General features: G+C 31.7%; 2 protein-coding genes across 2 annotated transcripts; one reads left to right on the forward strand and one right to left on the reverse strand.

Moving 5' to 3' along the window:
• The first annotated feature begins 1,457 nt into the window (after positions 1 to 1,457).
• On the forward strand, positions 1,458 to 11,555 carry LOC130980560 (protein FANTASTIC FOUR 3-like). Its single transcript, XM_057904223.1, has 2 exons — positions 1,458 to 1,996; positions 11,444 to 11,555. The coding sequence occupies exons 1-2, from the start codon at positions 1,458 to 1,460 to the stop codon at positions 11,553 to 11,555; spliced, it is 651 nt and encodes a 216-aa protein (XP_057760206.1).
• Positions 11,556 to 15,108: 3,553 nt separating this feature from the next.
• On the reverse strand, positions 15,109 to 16,481 carry LOC130982507 (uncharacterized GPI-anchored protein At3g06035-like). The gene is made up of 2 exons (XM_057906541.1): positions 16,242 to 16,481; positions 15,109 to 15,855 (listed from the first exon to the last, which is right to left on the reverse strand). Exons 1-2 carry the CDS (start codon positions 16,324 to 16,326, stop codon positions 15,344 to 15,346), a joined length of 597 nt encoding a protein of 198 aa, XP_057762524.1. The 5' UTR covers positions 16,327 to 16,481; the 3' UTR covers positions 15,109 to 15,343.
• Between the last annotated feature and the right edge of the window lie 8,962 nt (positions 16,482 to 25,443).

Raw genomic sequence — 25,443 nt, forward strand, 5'->3', positions numbered from 1 at the left:
CCTAGAGAGAACGACGTCATATTGCTCTTGACGTTTCAACTCAGATTGAAGCATGCACCACCATGACCGTCGATCACCAACGGCATCGTCTTCACAATGCAACCAGTTTCTCACACTAATATATAGTGAATATTTTTCAATTTCCATTTTATATCTTTCTTTTTCAAGTTGGCAAAGAGGGCATGATTGAGAAACAAATGGCTCACCAAACTAACCGAGTTCGATTTACTCTTTAATCGTTTTTTTTTTTTCTGGTTTTAACTAAGCAAAAAAATGTTGACCAAATTGTACATTCTGTACTGGACCCAATTGTGCCTCCTATCAGAACGTGATACGTTGTCGTACTTCTGCAGAAAAAAAAAAATAAAACATATTTGTATGTGGAGGGCTCTCAAATAATAATAAAAATATTTTACCAAAAAAATAATTACTAAATTAGTTTATTATTTATATGTATATATAATATTTTATAAATTTAAATATATATTCATTTATATATATAACTAATTTAATGATTAATTTGTATATTGTTCTATATTACAAAAATGTTTAAAACATATTTGTAGGTGGAGTGACTCTCAGATAATAATATAAATATTTTTCAACACAAAATTAATTATCAAAATAGTTAGAATAATACACATTATTTTATATATATGACTTACTTAGTAATTAATTTATTTATCATTCTATATAAAGATAAAAATATTTTATATATTAAAATTAATTATTATATATTTATATATAAAATATATATTATTTAATTCAATTTTAATATATATTTTATATTTTAAAATATATTTTATATTAATAATTGATTTGACGTACACCGAATATAACCGATTAAAAAAAGATTAGAAATAATTGGACAGTTAGCAATTAATTTTGAAAGGCTATATTGTTGGTGTTCAAAGGCTATATCGTTGGTGTTCCTTTCCCACTTTGACTCTTTCGAATGGAATAGCAGTGGTGGCCTAAAATTTGACCCAATTCGGCATATGAACCATAGTCCACAGAGGGAGGATTTTGGATTGCCTTAAAAAAAAAAAAAGTTATAGAGAGTGCACATAAAGAAAAGAGGGAAGCAATCACTATCAGGCAATATTTGGGAGAATCCATTTTGGTGGTTTGCTTTATTTTTTGTTGGCTTTCTTTTGGAAAGGAATAGTAGTAAAGCTGGTAATTATTCAGCAAAGATAATTACACCCACCTGTCTCTGCCCCCTTTTTTCCTTCATTTAATTTCGTCCTTAAGATCCCAATATTTCTTCAACTAAGGCGCAAACATGGGATGCATTGTGTGTTTTTTTTTTTACCGGGTTCTTGACTTTTCGTGTTATGTGGTGGATAAAGAATTTTATAATACAAGTGGGTGCGAAATGGGGCCAAGACACATAACTTTTGGGTACTACAAATACAATGCATGGTGTCACTACTCCTTCATTATTCCAATTGAAGATGGCTGCAATTGTGTGCCATGGGCAATCATCCCTTGACTCTCATCACCACCTAATACACACCCACAGGCTTAGGAAGCCTCCACTCACTCCTTCTCATCATTTATCTTACTTGGAACAAACCCCAAACCATCACAAAACTACACCACAAAACGACACTAGTGTTATTAGTTACTCCAAGTCGTGTGAGGGTGGTTGGGGCATCGTTCCATCTTCCCTTTCGAAAGAAGAGAAAGAAACAGCGCCATATGTCCATCCTCAGGTGAAGCTTTCGTCTGTTCGAATGAGCCCCAAGAGTTTGGAGCTCTGCACTGAGAACCTGGGGAATGAGAGTGGCACGGACATCATGGGGGACAGTGGCATTCACATCTTTACCTCCTCGGACCAAAGTACTTGTACATCATCAACTCAATGTTTCGGAGGCCATAAGAAGAAGATGAAGAAGAAGAAGATAGCAAAAACAAAGAGCTTCCCACCTCCTTTGACAACCATGAGGGGTTCGGAGTCTATACAAGTAAGGCCCCACAGAGAAGGTGGCAGGTTAGTCATTGAGATCACCAAGGCCCCATCCACTTCTTCTTGTTTCCGTGCTCAGAGAAGCCATGGCCGCCTTCGGCTATCCCTTTTGGATCACCAAGAAGAAGAAGAGGAAGAAGAAGTGTTTGAAGGAGAAGTTGAAGATGAAGAAGAAACAGAGGAGATGGAGGAGGAGGAGGAAGAGGAAGGAGAGAAGAGGTGTGAAGTGAGAATTGAGAGGGAAAAGAAGAGAAGAAGCAGTTGCAAGGAAGAAGGTGACCATGAAAACATAATAAGAAACTGGGAGTGGGGGGAATCTATTTGGGTCGCAACTTCCTAGAATCGTAGCGTAGCTACTAATAATTAAAAACATTTTACATTTTTATATCTTAGCATTTGTCCTTTTCCTATTTCTTCCCATTTTTAAATGAATTCTAATGTGCTTCCATGAAACATGCCTCTGGTCGGTACTCGGTAGTTATTATCGTTATTCTCTCTGTTTCTCGGACACACACACACACACACATCAAATGAAATTGGTGCCCAAAGGAAGAAAAAACAATTTCATTTTTTATTCTTCATTTATCAATCACTAAAATTAACTACTTCGTACTAACATTCAATATTTAGTAATTATTACTGTTTATCCAAACCAACAAATATACTTTCTTTCGTACAAAATTATTATCTTTATTTACTTTCTGAATTCTGAGAAGAGAAAAGTTAAAATTATGTGAAAACAGGGCACACTTGAGTCTCGGGAGAATTTATAGGTGCATTTGGAACCTTGACTTTTTTTTGCTTCTTTTCTTCCCTTTAATTCGTTTGCTCTTTTTCCTTTCTTTGTTTCTGGCTTTGTACTTTCAACCTGAAATTTTTCGTTGTTGAATTGATTATAATATAATATACCATTTTTTAAGAAATTAACTTTTTTAACTAATAATTAAATTGAATTTAATTTTAATATCCTATTATTGTAAAATAATTTTATACATTTATTTCATTACATAACATTAAATCAGTAAAAATAATTACGCTTTTACAAAAATAATAGATAAACATTATTGGAAATATTAAAAAAATTTAAAGAAAAAAATGTTGACTAATTATCCACTAAAAAGGGTTGATTCCAAATATTCTTCTTAAGAAAAGTATAGATGAACAATGAAAATATTAAACAATATAAACAATAGATATATCGAATGTTCATTTTACTAGTGTACGGATGATTATTTTAATATTAAAATTTAGAAGATTAATTTAGAGGTGTAGTGTGTTTTTATTTGATTAGTAGTTGTTCATATTGTTCAATAAAATCATTGTCCACCTAACATTTCCCTTTTTCTTATAACTTAACATGAGCCAGTAACAAGAACCACTTTAGGGCATTTGGATGCAGATATGAGATAGATGAAAGAGGAGAATGTATGACATCACAGCAAGATTTCGTTTAATGAACTCATTAATTCAGATAAAGTATTAGAAGTTTAGAACAACGATCAGATTATGGTGTAATCAAATAAAAAGCAATCCTAACAAAGAAGTATATATATTGCCTTAGATCTTGAATTTATGGCCTGATAGTTTCTATTTAGGTACCCTAAACATTTTAAAAAAACTTATCAAGTGCGATTAGAAAAATCATAAGATCTATGCTTGTGTGCTATTTAATTTGGTTCGTTGCAAGCACTTCAATTCTAAAAGCGGTGAACCAATAAAAATGCATTTAAATGATTTTTACGTTGACAAAAATATTCTTCAATTTTGTTATGCATAAAAAATTCTTAAATTGTTTAAAAAATGCGATAAAATAATAAAAAATAATTTTTTTTAATAAGTGACAAACAATTTTTATATTTAACAAATCGTTTATGTATTTAATAAAAAAATTTATAAAAATATTAGATAATTATTTAAAAAATACATAGCAAAAATCAAATAAAAATTTGATCTCTAGATTTTTTTTATTTTTTAAAACTATTATTGATTATTGACAAAAAAACCACAAAAAAATATACACTTAGTGAAAAATTACCAAAGTTTAAGAATAAAAATATCTCATTTTTCTAATTAAACTTGTAAAAAATTATATTAAAATTCAATTTCTAAAATATTTTTTAAGAACACATACATATTTAATGTTAGGTATTTTTGTAACCTTTTAAAAGAATTTGAAGTTATTTTTGTCAATAACAAAATTTAAAAGATTTTTATCAGAGACAAAATAATTCAGATGCATTTTGTATCATTTACACTTTAGGGTGGGTTCCAATGTCCTCCCTTCAGTTCCCTCTTGGCCAAACCACAACACCAAACCCATGTCTTTGAAGGAGGGAGATTCTATCCTTTTAAAGATTATCCAAACAAAGCCCTTAACAGTTCTAAATTGATGAGAACGATATGAAGATGTATGATAAAATAAAGAACAGACCCATGAAAGGATTCGTATCGTGGTCGTACCAATTTGAGGGACCAACATATCTGTGGACTCTGAAATAAAATCTAAATCATAATCCTTTCTTTATCATGCCTTTGATTAACAACTTGTGTGGCTGATCATCAGTGAAAGTGATGTTCTTCTGTGCTGTACTTCTTATATGTTACTAGAAAATGATCACGTTCTGTAAAAAAAGTTACATAGTCTTGCCACATGATTTTTTTTTTTACAATAACTTTAACCGACTATTTGATAGTGTAAAATACATGTATTATATTTATGTATAAAAGCTTTTTTTATTTTATTTTTTTGATGGATTCCATTTATCTATTTATTGAGGATAAAGATGAGAATTTTTTTTCTGAACAAAAAACCTCATTTATAATTATAATATACTCAAAATTACAGTTAAACAATATTAATTTTGGGTTTACATATGCAAAAGTACTACTTATCTTTTAAATTTTAATTTTTAGTCAGTCTTTAAATTTAATAATATATTATTTTAATTTTCATATCATTTTTACGGTACAAGTTTTTCAAAAAATTTAAAAAATTATTTGTTTTTTATTTTTTCTTTTTTCTAAAAATTGAATAAAGAACCATTTTTAAGAGTTACACTAAAAAATATATGAACACAAAATATTGTTGCTTATTGTGTATTATTAGGATTAGTTAACTTGTATTTTAAAGAAATATTTTAAAAGTATAATAATAAAAAAATTTAAAATTTTTAATAACATTTAATAAAATATTTATTTATAATATTCTCAACATGTGCCATAAATTGCAAAACTATTATTATTATTATTATTATGTGAATTGTTAAAAAAGAGATAGTAATTAAAAACAGTATCTGTGGTGTTGATGCAAGTTCCGGATCTATCCTTCCAGCTTTCAAGGGATCGGACATGTGGAATAATGGAGCAATGAGATTTGGCTCATCATTACAAAAAAGAAGATAGAATGGAGGGTGGCCGATAATGCATGTGAGATCGTACGTGGTCGTCAAGTTATGCGATATTGCGATCCAATAATTCTAGGCATTTTGTTGAGACAGCTTCATGTGTATGACCCCATTTTGCCAGTTACATATTTCATCATTATTTCCTCAACTTGCCCTCTCTCATTTTCATCTTTACTTTTCCACACCTGCCTGCATCTCTCTATGTGAGGAAGATTTCACCTTGTCTATTTTCTTAAATAAAGAAAACCAACTGCACAGATTTTATACAACTGTTCTTTATCAGTACATTAATAGATCATTAATAGTTCGTTTACACCTTTTCAACTTACACTTAACTATATATAGTTGATCTCTATACTTGGAGAACTATGGCAGCATGCAGCCTGCCATGAATTCAATTATAAATAATTAGAATTGGATTCATTAATTAGAAACAAAAAAACAGTCAAAACTTATTTAATATTCATTAATTATTATAATAATTAATAAATATTAAATAAAAAATTATGATTATTTTTGACTAATTTTTTCTTTTGTTACCAAACATGCAGCAATGTTTAATTTGGAAAGTAAGGATATTGTAATGTTTAGTTCGAAGGTAAATGTTCTAGATGTAATGTTTGGTTTGATTTTTAATTAGAGATCAGAATTCTGATTAAAAATTAAAATATTTTATCATTTATTATATATCTCTAATTTTATAACTAAAATATGTCACATGTTACTTTTTTATTGTAATTGGAATACAATTTTTTTTAAAATTAAAAAATTCTCCTCTTTTTCTTACTAATTTTATAACTAAAATGTACTATATGTCACTCTCTCATTGTAATTAAAATTAAAAAAATTTTTTCCTCCTCTTTATTAATTTTACAACTAAAATGTATCATATGTCACTCTCTCGTTGTAATTGAAATCAAATCTTTCCCTTCAAAATTAAAGAATTCTGCTCTTTTTCTTACTAATTTTATAACTAAAATATGTCACATGTCACTCTCTCATTGTAATTAAAATTAAATCTTTCTCTCCAAAATTAAAAAATTATTCTCTCCTCCTTACTAATTTTACAACAAAAATATACCACATGTCACTCCCTCGTTTCAATTGAAATCAAATCTTTCCCTCTAAAATTAAAAAGTTCTCCCCCTCCTCCCTCTTCCTTTCTCTATTTCTCTTATTCCTTCAACCACTCTATTTATTTTATATATCATTCACTCTATTTATTTTATATATCATTATCAACATCAATGATTAATTACTAATTTAACAATTAAAATGTGCAACATGACATTCTTTAATTGTATTAAAATTAAAATTAAAATTTTAAAATTGAAATTAAAATATACTTATATTATGTATCATATATTACTATTTAATTTAATAATCAAATGTGTCACATAACACTCTCTTATTAAAATTAAGAGAAAATATTTTTTTTCAAAATTAATAAACTCCCTTCCTAAATTCTCTCATCTTTCTCTCTCTATTTTTTTTATTTTTCTCTACTATTTTTAATTTATATATAAATTATATTTTATATTAGTAATTTGACAAATCAAAATATGTCATTCAATATTTTTTTATAATTAAAATAATTTTTTTTCCAAAATTAACAAATTCTGACCTTACTCTCACTCTTCATCTTTATCTTTCTATCTCTATCTTTTCTCTCATTCTCTATTTTTTCTATTTTTCTCTTCTACAGAAAACAAAATTAACAAAGTAATATAATTTACATAAAAAATATTATTATTATTATTATTATTATTATTATTATTATTATTATATACATAATTTTTTATTTAGTTTTAAATTTTCACTGCTTATCTTTCTAATCTATATTTTTATTTCTCTTTCAAATATTTATTACATATAATTTGGAGATAATACTAATGTTATAATTTAAAGTTAGAATCAAGATTGAATTATTTTTAAAAAATTAATTTTAAGTTAATTTTTATAACTATCAGTATAATTTTTTATGCTAATATCTAATTATATTTTTATATGTATAGGGAGAAAAAATATTATTTTTAAATAGAAAGTATAAAAATTACTTATTTCTATTTGTGTAACAGATTTAATAGTTAACACCTAATTAAATATAAAAATATACACATTAAATTATTTTAAATTTTAGATAACGTCTGTATGTTAAAATTAATTATTAATAAAAAAATTAAATTTTTTTATATAAAAATAATAATTAAAATCTTATTATTTGATCTTTTATCTACAGATACATTGGTCTTCTTAGCCAGAGACTTTTGTCAATTTACAACTTTTTTTTGTAAAAGTAGTTTAATTTTATAAATTTTTATGTTATGCATAATATATACTGTCAGAATAAAGTAGATCATAATTTTAAAAAATTTATATTCTTGTAATATTATTACGAGTAAAAATACTAGTTTAAACTAATTTGATGTTAATAATTTTCGAAGAGCTTAATTTTTTTTCTTCTTTTCCCATTTTGTACTAACTGATTGACCAATTTGGGTTTGGTTATATATGATTGAATTTTAATTAAAAAATATTAATATTGTTTTAAAATATATATTAGATACATAAATTTATATATAACTTAGGTGCAAAATAATTTTACGTTTTTAGAATGAAAATTTTACAAAGTATCAAATCATGTTATATAATTGTTAATTGTCATCATTTTTCACTATAATTTGTTATAGTTCTAAACTATAGATTTTAATTGATAATATAAAATTATTCATCCATATATAGTTGACTAGTTGTATATATATTCACTTTCTCAAACATGAAACACGTGCCAAGAGTGCACCTACTTCACCCCTCCTGCCCTTCATTATGGTCCACACGCGCTCTAAAAAAAAACCCATAAAAATTATAAAAGAAAAAAGAACCTTTATTATTTTTAGGGATTATTCTTTAAAGTAAATGAAAAATTAATTCATGTATAATTCATCGATATGTATTTTAAATATTCAAATGTACGACATTTTTAACTGTTTCTTTTTATTCTCTTTCTAAATTCTAATAAGACCGTTTTGGTAAAATTAAAGTTTTGATGACACCAAAAATAGTTAAAGTCTTTCTAAAGTACTTTTATATATTTACTATATATTTTTGTTATGAGCTTTTCTATCATTATTTTTGTTATGATGTCAGCTAAAGCTCATGTCGGGGACGGAACTTAATTGAGACTATAAAAAGTATGATATTCTCAATTTCTTTATAAAAAGAAAATTTTTAAAAAATAAAAAATAATTTAGTTAGTTTAAATATTATGATTTAAAATATTTAAATTCAATCTTTAACTCTTTTTTTATTATACAATAATTTTTAATTTTTAATTTAATTATTGAAAATTTTAAATTATTAAATATTTAAAGAATATTATTATAAATTAATTTATACATATTATCTGTAAAATTATTTATTTATTATTTTATTAGTAATAAATTTAAAAAATAATTATATTTATAAATTTATTTTAATATAAATATTATTATTAAATTTTATTGTTAAATTTTTCCCTCTCTAAAATTTTTTTTCAAGCTCCCCACTGCTGGCGTCACTAAAATAAAACTCAACACAATATTTAGTTAATTTTGTGGGCTTCAAATTAAAACTTCCTTTTAATATTTAAATGATTTCCTCTTTTTTCTCATCGAAAACTGTATCCAGTCAATGCAATAATCCATCTAATCCACAATGCGAAGTAAAGTAGTAAACTATGAACAATGAACATAGTGCCACTTGTTCGGATACAATTGGAAATTAAAACAAGGTGTTCATACTTCATAGTTTCTGATCTAGCTGCTCAATTCTTTTTCGTCACTCCTGTACAATGACAAGTAACTAATTTTGGATTGTTGTAGTAAAGTTTTAGTACAGTAAATATCCTTCTTGCTAATTATACTGTTGATTTATCCTAGTAAAGTTTTTAATTAATATTTAATTAACTTTAAATTTTAAAATTTAACATCTAAACTTTTACAATCTTAATAATATAAAAAAATTATTATTCAAAATATCGACTAATATGAATAAAAAGTGTTAATTTTTAATATTTTTTTATATATTTAATTCGTCAATTAAAACTTTTTTCGTGATATTTTAAACTTTGGTATTTAGTTAAAAAGGGTCTAAAAATAACACTTAATTAATTGGTTTTTATTTTAATAAATTGGTTACCCAAAGATAGAGTTTTTGCATATGCTATATGTAACATGATTTTTTCAGAAATTAAAAAAGAAGGCATAATAAATTAGAGGAGCTAAGTTTGCAGTAATTATATTAGTAAAATTGAGAGTATGAGCAAAAAAATATATTTTCTAAAAATAGGAGGAAAAAATCAAAATATCTTGAAAAGTTATTGGATGAGTGACATAATAGTGCTTTTTGCCATATTGTTAAACACCTGCTGAGTTTCTAAATTCATATTATATAATTTTAAAGCAAGTGTCTGCTGGTTTTCTTGTATGTTAAGTTTTGAAGCTTTTCGCTTTTGTTTGTTGGCAATAGAAATAAACACTTTCTTATTTCTTTCTCCTCTCACACAAAGTTATACAAAGCCAGTTGTGAAATAATACATACCTACTCTGGACACTTAAAAAAGATGATTGTAAAAGGAAAAACTTTTCATCGCCATCAACTTGTTCAAACCATTTCAACCAATACCGATTTTTCTGACGGATTTTAATTTCCACATTTTTAATTTCTTTATTTTTCTTTTCTCGTTGCTTAGTTTGGTCAGATTGCATGGATATATACATATATATGATGAACTTTCTAACAAATGGACAATTCATTGTTGTAGCTACTTTTGAATATGGCAAATGCATACTTAATTTTATTATGTATTCTCAATAATAAAAAGAAAAAAAAAGATTTATTATTAGAAATGAGGAGAAAGAAAGATTGAGAATTGGAAAGAAGAGATCTTTGGCCATTATTGGTGGGTCTAACATGCCATGGCGTCACCAGCAAAAGAAACAAGCCTTGTCACAATTATATTCACAACAAAGGCATTCCATCACACTCTTTTAGGTTATAACTTTTATTTATTTATTTGAAGCGTTTAGAGTTTAGAATTTAGAGTTTAGGCCCCACCCCACACATCCACCCAACCTTGGACACACCCACACCGCGCCCACTCCAAAGGGGACAAACTTTTACAAGTCAACTAATTCAGTCGTTAATTGGTTCTATAGATATTGGATAATATAAAGTCCTTCTTCAATTCATAATTTCACAAATTTGAAAGTTGAAACCTACCACATGCGACCTACACCATTGGAGAACTCTACATCTTCATGCATATTCATTTTAATTTAAAACACAAATTATTAGTAGTGAATGATGTGCCATAAGAGTGATGTAATGCTGTAAATTAAAGAGAAAAATTTGGTGTACACTTATTCAATGCTCAATACTTTTATTAATGGGTAATACTAAGAAAATAATAATTCAAAATTACTTTATTCAATTTAACATTAAAAAAATGCAAAAGAAAATAATTTTAAACTGTTTTAGAACGATCTTATCTATTATTTGTCAAATACTTTTGTTTGTTTATTGGTGTGTAACGAATTTGGAGTGTATTTATAGTTGGATAATAGTTATAAGCTAAGCAACACAAAGTTCATGTTGTTCAATCATAACTCTTTTACGTCATTTTTTTTGTCAACATTTTTTCATTAGATAATAATAAAGAAAAGAGGGTAAAAATTTGCTTCTATGTACACACAATAAGCGGATGTATTATATATATATAAGTGTGTAAAATGTTGCGCATGGAATTTACTATTTTAATAAATACACAATAATAATCCCAAGACAGCGTTAATGTACAAGATTTTGCTGGTACAAGTTGAGAAGAGGATCGAAAATCTGTCCATCTTGGTAGCAACGAGATCGGATTTTTGGAGTGGTACCTGCAAAGATACGCTCAAATTAAAATGAATCAAAAAGTATAAATGAGAGTTAAGAATGTGTAATGTAACTAAAACTATTATCTTTATCTTATCTTATTGGTTAAGATAAGATAAATATTTAAATTTAAATATTAGTTAAAAATTTGTAGTTATTGGACTAATCTGAACTGCAACGATAATCCAAAGCCGAATAATCGAGTTGTAGCTGTTCCGATGGGGGAATCAGAGATCGGATTCAGAACAGTTATTATCATAAATTGATTGTTAATTACTGCTATATTGAAAAGTAGATAAAAATAGGTTTTGCCCCAAAATGGAAAAGGGTTAGATCCTTTTTATTTTAATTTTGTTGTTTGGCTTACACATGAATGACGAGGCTAACGAAGCCTCTTTCTGTCCTTCACTATCGAAATGGATAAGAATGGTTGGAGCGATAGGAGTGTGATATGTTGCATTAACGCGTTTTTTACTATATACCACTGCATTGTATTGGTTTCGCTATCATTATCGGAATAAAGCCGAGCCTTACTACAAGCACATACCCATTGCTTCGTGTTTAATTACTATTATGTATTTGGATTGTGGATCAAGCATTGTAGTCACGATATATGTGAATGATTTTCATGCCGCCACCTACATCCAAATTAATTAGTGGACCACTGGTATTTTGTTTCTCCATCCTTTATGTCCCTCTCCCCTTCTTTTATATTTCAACTCATTATAAATATTATTTAAGGGCCTTGAATATGATTAAGTTATTGTACTTAACTTTTTGTGGCTGGTCTTATCTTAGAAGAATGATGTATGTATTTGGACACATACATGCATGGAGTATTGAATTCTATAAGCAATTCTATAGAAGTAGTATAATTTATTGTTTTTATCTAATAATTAATCAATAATAATATTTAAAAATATTGACTAAAAACATAAGTATCGAATTAAAAGTGTTGGACTATTAGTCAATATAAATTAAAATCGTTAGTCCTTGCAATTTTTTTCAAATGATATTTGTCACAAGCAACTCAAACAGATTTTTTTTGCCATGCTAGGAGGTGAAAGGCATAGATAGCACCTAACTAATTAACGTATATATAGTTATATACAGAAGAGAAAATATATCCATGTCCATGAGAATAATGAAGACACATTGGTAGCACGATTGACAAACTATTAATCATTTTCTTTTCCTTTTCCTTTTTTAAGCATTATGTTGTTCAAAATGGTCCCCTACACCAACACCATGCTTTGGACCATATTCACAATATTTTGAGATGATTCCTCGATGTGTCCTTTCTCTTTCTTTTGTACTTTGTTTTTTCTGTTTTTATTGTTTGTGGATCGGAGGAGTTGGTGGATGAGGTATGAAAAACTAAATTTATATATATACAAAATTAAAATTATAACGTGTTTAAAATGACTAAATGAGTTTAAATAATTTCGTCTGTATTAGATTTATTATTTTTATTAATAATTTGATTTTATTAAATAAAAATTAAAAGATGTAATGGAAGAAGAAAATTGATAGATTTTAATAAATAAAAAATATATTAATATATAAATAAATAAATATATTTTGTTTAGTTTTGATAGTTCTATATTTATTCATTTATCTAAAATATATTGTATAAAAATAAAATAAATTTATTTATCTGTGTATTAATATAGTCAGTTTATTAAAATTTATTAATACACTTTTTTAATTGTATTTTTTATTTTTATTTAATAAATCAATAATTCATAAAAGTAACAGATCGAATAAACGGAAAGATGTTTGGTTCATAGTCTATACTCATTAAAATTAAACAACAAAATTTTCCTTTTATATTTTAGGGATATTGCTAAAATGACCAAGTCATACTTCATCGATTAATCTTATAACTGGTGAAATTGTACAAGCATATGTATTGTATATGTCTAAATCGCATCGACATCAAGTTTATAACCATGGCCGGCGGTAGGAGTGTTTATGGATCGGATCTAATCTGTATATTCACAGTATTTATTTAAATTCAATCCGAAATTTGCGGATATAGATCCGATTCCCAAGGTTATCGGATTGGATCAGATCTGCACACTAATAGAACCGGATTGCGAATTTTGGGTAGGTATCCACGTATCCGATCCGCATATCCGCGTATCCACAAAAATAAAAAAATAAATAAGTAAATATTCTTTTTATGTTTTATTTCAACTAATAACTATTATATATGCTTTATTATTTTAATTTATTATTTAAAAAAAATATGTTTAATATTATTTTAAGAATAAATATATTTAAAAAAAAAATTTATTGATATTTTTTAATAAAAATAATTTTTAAAAATATTTGTATTTTGCGAATATATTCGATATCCAATTCCGATCGGATCCATGTTTACCCTAGCGGTGAAAAGCATTGAACAGTTAGTTGGGTGTACCAACAATACAAACTTTAATTTTGGGTGCGGTGGAGTGTATCAAAGAAAGCAAAATCTATCTTTTTTATATATTTAATCTCGTTTGATATATTGATTTCTCTGAAATCATGCTGGTCTCTTCAGAATCTAGCTAGGTGTATCACGTCCAGAGGCTATCCAATAGAAAAAGAAGACCCGTCCACTTCAACCAGCACAAACATCTTATCATTCACTTTAGTCCTTTAATTTCCTATAATTCAAATAAAATCCAACCCCTTGTTCACAAATTTAATTTCTTTTCTACCATGTTATTTCATTGTTAAGGGTCCTGCTAATAAAAGAGCTTTAAAAAAAAAAAAAAAGAAAAAGGATATCATGAGAAAGTGCAGCTTTTGAATATTTTTTTGACCAAGACACTAGTTTTGAAAAAAGATATATATTGTAGAGAGGATCCAAATTGATCGCCTTGATTAACTGTGGGGAACAAAAAGAATTTAATGTAGATTTTTGCCATGATCTACTTTCTAAGCACTAAGCAGGGTCCACTGTGTTTAATTTGGGAAGCACGTGGTCAAACTCAAAATGTACTAGATATTAGAGAGCCTAGAGGATTTTGAGTTGATAACAACTGATTTCTGTTTGTTACAGTTTACAGAAATGTGATACCTAACAATTCAAATGGATAGAATGCGGCTAATATAATGGGACCTTTCAAAGGAATAGATTGACATTCCAGTATTCTTCACTTTGAACATTTTGTATGCCAAATACTACTGTTGATTCCACGAAAGGAACAGGATTAGTCTGGACAAAACTAATGCGAGTAGGTCCAGCTTATGTTGATGGACTTGGGTTCAAAATAAGCTTTCAGTCGATTTTGAAAAATGAATATGTTCAACTAACACGGACTATATATGTATCTAGTTATAGTTATAACTTACGCAGACAAATCAAGTTTTTAAAGTCACAGGAAAGGGATTCAGCATACTGTATGTATACATAAAAAAGAATTAGGATTATTAATGTTATATGTTCAAATATGTATAGCTATTTATTTCTAAATTACTCCTTCAGAAAATGATAACCTTGAGATCTATATCACAGAGAACCAATTTTCAAGACCAATCATTTGTTGAATAATGTTGACAAGATAGCAACTTAGGGAAGTTGAAATTGACTGTTTCCATTTAGATCAATCTCTTGGTGACATTTCATTTCAACAAGGGCTACTTGCAAGAGAATTACAGAAGAATGCAGCTCTGCAACTTCTAGCTGAGCAAGTGCCCAAAGGAATGGTTAATGTTTATGCCTCTAACGCAAAGATGGACTTGTCAATTTTACTCTTCTTTAAACTGAACCAGATGGTTTCGCAACTGTGCATTCAAGAACAAGAACAATCTCAAAAGAATTTCCATTTTAAAATTAAAGTACTATCAATGGTACAATTTATTGCCATGTATTCTGATTTGGCAAATGTAAATAATATTCCAAACCTAAGAAAGAAATCTTAATGACAATGATAACAAAGCGCTAATCTAGATCTAGCCCTCCTGTCTAGCATTGCACAATGCTGGAACAAAAAGCAATATTTTCACATGAGATTAATAGGATCTTGATGGTGGTAGCATATGAACAGCATCCTCTCGTTCATCACAAGAAAAAGCTAGCAGCTAAAAAGAGCACTATAAAGTAAATGAATTGAAATTTAGAAATGATATTGGCACTACTGTTGTCATCTGTCCCAGGAACAAAGCTTCCTTCAGAAGTGTTAGTTGTGAGTACAACAACAATCCAGTCATCTTCGGAGCCAATTCCTATTCCAGTATACTTTGAGTCGTTGAGATTGCCGGAGTAGAGAGATCGAGTGAAATTGTCGAGGACAAGGCTGGGGACTAGGCCAGGCACACAAGCAGGCATTACGGATCCATCCCTTGTGTTGGAAACATTTAAGTGGCATTTTCTTAGATGTTGTGGATAGTTGGGGAACTGAGGCTCTGTCCCTGGTACTGTATTAGCACCTGTGCTATTTGTGCAGGGTTGATCCTTAAATTGGTCCGCCATTTCATTTGCCAAGCAATTGGCATTTTCATTCTTGGTCAGAGTTGTCAAGTTCAATGATGCCCGGTACTTGTTGATTTCCAGAAAAAGCTCATCTTCCTCACCTGCAGCGGGGTTAAGGTTGCAAAATGTCAACAAATCTAATGAGCGTGGTTACATGAATATTATTAATTATTAGATTGTAAACAGCATCACATCAATGCATATATTGTGATCCGAAAAGGCATTTCTCTTAAACTTAAATGAGTTGCAGCTATCAAAAGGTTCTTTAATTCACAAGTACATTCCATTAGCAGATCAAAGATTTTTAGGAGCATGCATAGATAATTAGGGCAGTGAATGGCACCCTAATGTCCAACAAATTAAACAAATATTCCATAAGATCAGCATGAAAAATGTCAGATCTAGCTCGAAAGAGGCATGATATATGATAATAACAAGTGCAAGGCAGTTAACTGATCGGAGAGAGACAAGAGAGTAAAGTACTGACCGTGGTCGCATTGAACAGGGTGAATGCAGAAGAGAGTGGAAGAAACGGTGAGGGAGAGAAGCAGAGCGAAGCGGAATAGCCTCATTGCACTTTTGCTTTGCAGTTTGGAACTAAAATGAAACTAGAACAGCTGCAGATGCAGATCAGAGGGAAGACGAGGACTTAACAACCAAGTTAAATACACTCACTTCAACCACATTGTTTTCTTAAGCCTTAATGTATTCCACTCTCTTCTTTTCTTGCTGTTTTTTATCTAATCTTTAATTTGTAATAATTACAATCAAATCTAGCCGTTAGTATACTGCCTCTGCCAAAGTACAACATTACAACATAGCTTTGTTCCAAATAAACTTTTAAGTTACGGAACAATAATTAGTTACAACTTACAAACTATATATGCCTATTTGTGTCGGTTGAAGAAAAATAAAAATTCTCAAATACACCACGCCTTACATTGTCGTGTTATAAAAAAAGTAAAAAACTTATTCCGAATCCTTTACATAGTCTTGTTAGGTATATATTATTTCGAGTTAGGTATATATTATTCTTAAAATGATCTTTTGAGATTGACATCGTATACAAAAATAGTATTTAAGATTTTAATTACACTAATTACGTCACTTAAATTGATAAAAGTATACTATATTAATTTTTAGCTCATTTTCTATTAATAGCATAATGACATGACTTGACAATATAGATTGTTAGTAATACGTATCACTCTATAGTTTGACTACGTGTAATGGTATGATAATGTGTTGATTAGTGATGCGTTCTATAGTTTGGCTACGTGTAATGGTATGATAATGTGTTGACTAGTGATGCGTTTTGATGTGGATGATTGTGCCACGTGTCACAATGCTATTTAGTCACGTGTTAGTTTGTATCATGTGTCGCTATAGTATTCATCCATGTGTCATCCTTTATATCATCTAATGAGTTTGAAAAACTCTATAATTATTTTGATCATGATCAAACATTATAAATTATAAAATTATTAAATTGAACTTTAATTAACAAATAGTTGTTTAATAATTTTGTTATTGTGCATATTTATGTTGGGTCAAAAATCACATCAAGCCCAATGTAATATTCAGCTTGGTACAAATATTCTATATGACATGAGGCCGAAATATTTGTTTCATTAGTAAGATAATTGAGTCAGGAAAACCAATTTGATGCCCAACAATGTGGTTGGTCCAAAATCAAAAGAAAAGGGAAATGGAGCATGATATTTCGATCACTCATTTACCTTGGTGGAATCCAAATGTTAATTGAATTAAAAGCATGCCTTCTACGGATGCCTTTCTCAATGAGTGATGGATTTCAAATTCTTTTAACTTGGTTTAATTGTCTTGGTAACATGAGAGAGAAAACTTACTTTGATTTGATTGCTATCATTACTCTCACACGTTACTAAACTTGGGATTTTGGAAAGTGAAAACTTAATTCATTTTAATATCTTTCTTCAAATCCATTTGATAGCTTTTTCACTCTTCTCTCTCTTCTCTCTTTAGTTGCGGTCTTGTCACAGGAAAAAAGAAGAAGGAAGCTATCAGAGATAAGGTATAGCAGTAGTAAAGCTATGGACAAGTAAGAGGCCAAGGTGATGATGGCTCTTGCAAAAGAAAGATCTACAATATGGCGTGGCTGAGATCTTTGCCACTTATGGTAAGATGTGGTGAAGAAGTCTCAGGATCACCATGCCTAAAATGGTGGAAGATCCAACTCGGTCAAAGAAGAAGATCCCTTGGGTATGGCTCGTCTCTACTTTTGATCAACCATCACAGAAGGTAGCTACTATAGCTACGTGAAGGAAGAAGCAGAAGTGGAGCAGATGAAGCTGTCCAGCATCAAGGACTCATCAAGGGTCAGGAATCCTTCTTGGGGAGCAAGTCAAGATGGAAAGCCCGGATTGATGAAGCTTGGTGAGAAGGGGTGAGGCAGAGGTAATTGCATGTTGGTTTTTTTGCATTCGGTTCCCTCTCTCCTCTCTCTGGCCGAACCGGATTTGATGATTGAAGAAGAAGAAGTTGGCTCGATTCAACCGTTTCAACCTTGGAGGCTTCCCCTTCTATAATAAGGGTGAACAGCCAAGACTTGAGACAAGGAGAAAAAAGCACAGAGTTCTCATAGCTACCCAAGCTAACAGAAGTTCTTCTCCTTCAATGTTTTCATTTTGTGTTTTCTTTAAGTTTTGTCTGTCTTGAGTCTCATGGTGAAAAAGGCAAACAGTGTGAGGTTTGTAAGAAAAAGTCAATGAGCAAAAAAAGGCAGAGTGTACAAAATTAAAGAAAAAGCCATAGATGTCCTAGAGGTCCTTTGTACATTTGTGTTGTGTATCATGATTATGTGAGAATTCCCTTGCAAGTTGGGTTAGCACTTAGCAGTTGAAAGCTTGGTAAGTGACCAAGTCAAGTTCGAATTTGGGGATAGATTCTGGACTTGTCCCGGATAGGAAGGGCAGTTCCTAGGGAGAATTGGTGTCTGTAATATGCAAGATTATAGTAAAATTCTATCATTGTTGTGATGGAGACTAGATGTAGGCTGCATTACACTTAGCAACTGAACCAGGATACTTCTTGGTGTGATTTTCTCTCTCCTCTACTCTATTTCTGTTTCTGCTGCATAGGAGACAAAACTAAAAAATATCTCTTGCCTGGTTGCGAGACAAAAAGAAAATGTCTCTTGGCTAGTTACGAGACAAAAAGCAAAAATATCTTCTCAAAGCATTCTAAAAGATAGCAAGTGTTACTAAGCAAAAAGGGGACTAAGATTCAACCCCACTTCTCTTAGCCACTGATTACCATCAATTGGTATCAGAGCTTGGTCTCAAAGAGATCAAGCTTTGCAGCTTAGAGAAAAGATCCTGATGGCAGAAAATAGTGTCTCAAATCTGGTAGCCTATACTCTGACAGAAGGGCAGTCAAGCAACATACCTCCTCTCTTCAATGGAAAGAATTACACTTATTGGAAGGAAAGAATAAAGATTTTTGTTCAATCAGTGGATTACAGACTTTGGAAGATAATCCTTGAAGGTCCTCAATTTCCAACCACTATAGGAGCTGATGGTGTGGTCTCTCTCAAAGGCAAAGCCAGTTGGACTGAAGAAGACAGAAAAAAGATGGAGCTCAACGCCAAAGCTATCAACTTACTTAACTGTGCGATCAGCTTCGAGAAATACCGACGGGTATCAAGATGCACAACAACAAAGGAAATATGGAACAAACTTCAAATCACTCATGAAGGAACAACCCTTGTAAAGAAGACCAGAATAGACATGCTGAACAGAAAATATGAAATGTTCTCAATGAAGGAAGGAGAATCAATTGATGAACTATTTGAACGATTCAACATCATCAACAATGGCTTAGATGCTATGGGGATTACATATCCTGAATCTGTGCTTGTGAGGAGAATTTTGAGAAGTCTTACAAAAGAGTGGGAAACTAAGGCTATAGTGATATCTGAGAGTAGTGGTCTTGATTCTATGACTTGTGATGATTTGAGAGGAAATTTACTTGCATTTGAAAATACATATTTAAAAAAAGATACTAAAAGAAAAGGAATAGCTCTCAAATCTGTTACTGACCCCCTGGATGATGAATCCAATGATTATTCTTCTGAAAATGAATTTGTTTTGTTTGCAAAAAAATTCAGGAAAATGGTGAAGCTAAAGGAAATGAGCAAAGGAAGCAGTTCAAGAAAAACAAAGAAAGATTTCAGTAAAGTGATCTGCTATAACTGCAAAGAAGCTGGGCACTTCAAATTCGATTGTCCTAAACTGAAGAAGGAAGAGATGCCGAAAAAAGGGAAGAAGAAGGGACTGATGGCTTCTTGGAAAGACTTGGAGAATGACTCTGATGAAGATGAAGAATCAGAAACTAAGTCTCAAACATGCCTTATGCTAATCACTTAGAGCAGGTTTGCCTAGCATCCAAGAGGAAGAACAACATGTGGTATATGGATAGTGGATGCTCTAAGCATAAGACCGGAAAGGAAACCTTCTTCATTAAGCTTGATGAATATGATGGAGGGTTTGTCACTTTCGGTGATAATGGAAAAGGAAAGATAGTGGTCATAGAAAAAGTTGGTAAAAGTTTCTCTTCTTTCATAAATGATGTTCTTCTTATTGATGGTTTGAAACACAATTTACTAAGCATTAGCCAACTATGTGATCTTGGTTATGAAGTTATTTTTAGAAAATTGGATTGCTTAGTTATTTGTGAAAGTTCTGGTGAAATCTTGTTTGAAGGCAAAAGATGTAATAATGTGTATGGATTGACTCTTGAGGATTTAAAAGATCAAAAAGTGACATGTTTTACCTCTCTTGAATCTGAAAAATGACTATGACATAAGAAGTTAGGTCATGCAAGCATGTACCAAATTTCTAAACTTGTTAACAAAAACTTGATGAGAGGAATTCCCAATATTAAATTTGATAAGGATATTACTTATGATGCTTGTCAACTAGGCAAACAAGTAAAATCCTCTTTTGAACATAAATATGGAATTTCCACCAAAAGGCTATTAGAAATGTTACATATTGATCTTTTTGGTCCAACAAGAACTCAAAGTTTAGGAGGTAAACACTATGGTTTGGTAGTAGTGGACGATTACTCTAGATTCGGTTGGGTTATCTTCCTAGCTCATAAGAGTGATGCTTTTCATGCCTTTTCCACTCTTTGCAAAAAGATTCAAAATCAAAAGGATTTGAAAATATCCCATTTGAGAAGTGATCACAGAAAAGAATTTGAAAATCATGATTTTGAAAAATTTTGTGATGATTTTGGCATTGCCCATAACTTTTCATGTCCTAGAACTCCTCAACAAAATTGGGTAGTTGAAAGAAGGAATAGAAGCCTTCAAGAAATGACTAGGGCTATGCTTTGTGAAAATAACGTTCCTAAATTTTTGTGGGCTGAAGCTGTAAATACAGCTTGTTATATTTTAATAGGACTATCATTAGAAAATGGTTAAAAAAAACTCCTTATGAGCTATGGAAAGGAACTCCTCCTAATCTTAAGTATTTCTATATTTTTGGATGCAAATGTTTTGTGCTTAACAATAAAAAAAATCTTGGAAAATTTGATTCAAAATCCTATGAGGGAATGTTTGTTGGATACTCCACCACTAGCAAAGCATATAGGATTTACCTTAAAGATCATAGAACTATAGAGGAATCCATATACATGTCCTTTTGTGATACTAATTCAATTTCTAGTGTTGTGGTAGAAGATGATGCAGGTTGTGAAGATTTTGTCAATCAGGAAGACAGTGAAGAAAATCCCAAATCTATCCCAAATGAAGAACCTGTCTGCTGGTGCACGAAATTGTGATCACTACTTTGTCCATATTCAAATAATCCCCGGTAATGGCTCCAAAGACTTGGTGCACAATACCATGGCATAAACACAACTTCGCACAACTAACCAGCAAGTGCACTGGGTCGTCCAAGTAATAAACCTTACGTGAGTAAGGGTCGATCCCACGGAGATTGTTGCTATGAAGCAAGCTATGGTCACCTTGTAAATCTCAGTCAGGCAGACTCAAATGGGTATAGATGATGAATAGAGCATAAAGATAAAGATAGAGATACTTATGTATATCATTGGTGAGAGCTTCAGATAAGTGTATGAAGATGCCTTCCCTTCCGTCTCTCTGCTTTCCTACAGTCTTCATCCAATCCTTCTTACTCCTTTCCATGGCAAGCTCATGTAGGGTTTCACCGTTGTCAATGGCTACCTCCCATCCTCTCAGTGAAAATACGTCCCTGATGCTCTGTCACAGCATAGGCTAATCAGCTGTCGGTTCTCGGTCAGGCCGGAATAAAATCCATCGATCCTTTTGCGTCTGTCACTAACGCCCCGCCTGCTAGGAGTTTGAAGCACGTCACAGTCATTCAATCATTGAATCCTACTCAGAATACCACAGACAAGGTTAGACCTTCCGGATTCTCTTGAATGCCGCCATCAGTTCTTGCCTATACCACGAGGACTCTGATCTCACAGAATGGCTGGCTCGTTTGTCAGGCGAGCACTCGGTTGTCAGGCGATCAACCATGCATCGTGTATCAGGAATCCAAGAGATATTCACTAAGCCTCATATGCTTGTAGAACAAGAGTGGTTGTCAGTCACTTTGTTCATAAGTGAGAATGGTGATGATCCGTGACAATCATCACCTTCATCAAGTTGAAGAACAAGTGATATCTTGGACAAAGAACAAGCGGAATTGAATAGAGGAACACTAGTAATTGCATTAATACTCGAGGTACAGCAGAGCTCCACACCTTAATCTATGGTGTGTAGAAACTCCACCGTTGAAAATACATAAGAACAAGGTCTAGGCATGGCCGTGAGGCCAGCCTCCCAGTGATCTAAGATAGCATAAAACTCAAAGATAGCTACCAAGATGTCAAATACAATAGTAAAGGTCCTACTTATAGAAAACTAGTAGCCTAAGGTGTACTAAGATGAGTAAATGACATAAAAATCCACTTCCGGGCCCACTTGGTGTGTGCTTGGGCTGAGCAAATGAAGCTTTTTCGTGTAGAGACTCCTCTTGGAGTTAAACGCCAGCTTTTATGCCAGTTTGGGCGTTTAACTCCCATTTGGGTGCCAGTTCCGGCGTTTAACGCTGGAATTTCTTGAGGTGACTTTGAACGCCGGTTTGGGCCATCAAATCTTGGGCAAAGTATGGACTATCATATATTGCTGGAAAGCCCAGGATGTCTACTTTCCAACGCCGTTGAGAGCGCGCCAATTGGGCTTCTGTAGCTCTAGAAAATCCACTTCGAGTGCAGGGAGGTCAGAATCCAACAGCATCTGCAGTCCTTTTGAGTCTCTGGATCAGATTTTTGCTCAGATCCCTCAATTTCAGCCAGAAAATACCTGAAATCACAGAAAAACACACAAACTCATAGTAAAGTCCAGAAAAGTGAATTTTAATTAAAAACTAATAAAAATATATTAAAAACTAACTAGATCACACTAAAAACATACTAAAAACAATGCCAAAAAGCGTACAAATTATCCGCTCATCACAACACCAAACTTAAATTGTTGCTTGTCCCCAAGCAACTGAAGATCAAATAGGATAAAAAGAAGAGAATATGCAATGAACTCCAAAAACATCTATGAAGATCAGTATTAATTAGATGAGTGGGGCTTTTAGCTTTTTGCCTCTGAATAGTTTTGACATCTCACTTTATCCTTTGGAACTCAGAATGATTGGCTTCTTTAGGAACTCAGAATCCAGATAGTGTTATTGATTCTCCTAGTTAAGTATGATGATTCTTGAACACAGCTACTTATTGAGTCTTGGCTGTGGCCCAAAGCACTCTGTCTTCCAGTATTACCACCGGATACATACATGCCACAGACACATAATTGGGTGAACCTTTTCAGATTGTGACTCAGCTTTGCTAAAGTCCCCAATTAGAGGTGTCCAGGGTTCTTAAGCACACTCTTATTGCCTTGGATCACAACTTAATTTCTTTCTTTTTCTTTCTCTCCTTTTTTTTTCTTTTTCGGTTTTTTTTTTCGGTTTTTTTTTTCTTGTATTCACTGCTTTTTCTTGCTTCAAGAATCATTTTTATGATTTTTCAGATCCTCAGTAACATGTCTCCTTTTTCATCATTCTTTCAAGAGCCAACATTCATGAACCACAAATTCAAAAAGACATATGCACTGTTCAAGCATACATTCAGAGAACAAAAGTGTTGCCACCACATCAAGATAATTAAACTGTTATAAAATTCAAAATTCATGCAATTCTTTTCTTTTTCAATAAAGAACAATCTTAAGAAAGGTGATGGATTCATAGGACATTCATAACTTTAAGGCATAGACACTAAGACACTAATGATCATAAGACACAAACATGGATAATATAAAGCACTAAAATCCGAAAAACAGAAAATTAAAGATCAAGGAGATTAAAGAACGGGTCCACCTTAGTGATGGCGGCTTGTTCTTCCTCTTGAAGGTCTTATGGAGTGCTTGAGCTCCTCAATGTCTCTTCCTTGTCTTTGTTGCTCCTCTCTCATGATTCTTTGATCTTCTCTAATTTCATGGAGGAGAATGGAATGCTCTTGGTGCTCCACCCTTAGTTGTCCCATGTTGGAACTCAATTCTCCTAGGGAGGTGTTTACTTGCTCCCAATAGTTTTGTGGAGGAAAGTGCATCCCTTGAGGTATCACAGGGATCTCATTATGAGAGGGGTCTCTTGTTTGCTCCATCCTTTTCTTGGTGATGGGCTTGTCCTCATCAATGGGGGTGTCTCCTTCTATGTCCACTCCAACTGAATAACAGAGGTGACAAATGAGATGAGGAAAGGCTAGTCTTGCCAAGGTGGAGGACTTGTCCGCCACTTTGTAGAGTTCTTGGGCTATGACCTCATGAACTTCCACTTCTTCTCCAATCATGATGCTATGAATCATGATGGCCCGGTCTAGAGTAACTTCGGACCGGTTGCTAGTGGGAATGATTGAGCGTTGGATGAACTCCAACCATCCTCTAGCCACGGGTTTGAGGTCATGCCTTCTCAATTGAACCGGCTTGCCTCTTGAATCTCTCTTCCATTGTGCGCCCTCTTCACATATGACTGTGAGGACTTGGTCCAACCTTTGATCAAAGTTGACCCTTCTAGTGTAAGGATGTTCATCTCCTTGCATCATGGGCAAGTTGAATGCTAACCTTACATTTTTCGGACTAAAATCCAAGTATTTCCCCCGAACCATAGTAAGATAATTCTTTGGATCCGGGTTCACACTTTGATCATGGTTCTTGGTGATCCATGCATTGGCATAGAACTCTTGAACCATCAAGATTCCGACTTGTTGAATGGGGTTGGTAAGCACTTCCCAACCTCTTCTTCGGATCTCATGGCGGATCTTCGGATATTCACCCTTTTTGAGTGAAAAGGGGACCTCGGGGATCACCTTCTTCAAGGCCACAACATCATAGAAGTGGTCTTGATGCACCCTTGAGATGAATCTATCCATCTCCCATGACTCGGAGGTGGAAGCTTTTGCCTTCCCTTTCCTCTTTCTAGAGGTTTCTCCGGCCTTGGATGCCATAAATGGTTATGGAAAAACGAAAAAGCAACGCTTTTACCACACCAAACTTAAAAGGTTTGCTCGTCCTCGAGCAAAAGAAGAAAGAAGAGAGTAGAAGAAGAAGAAATGAGGAAGAAGGAGAT

This window comes from Arachis stenosperma, chromosome 5 (genome assembly GCF_014773155.1).
Source record: "Arachis stenosperma cultivar V10309 chromosome 5, arast.V10309.gnm1.PFL2, whole genome shotgun sequence".
Lineage (NCBI taxonomy): Eukaryota > Viridiplantae > Streptophyta > Magnoliopsida > Fabales > Fabaceae > Arachis > Arachis stenosperma.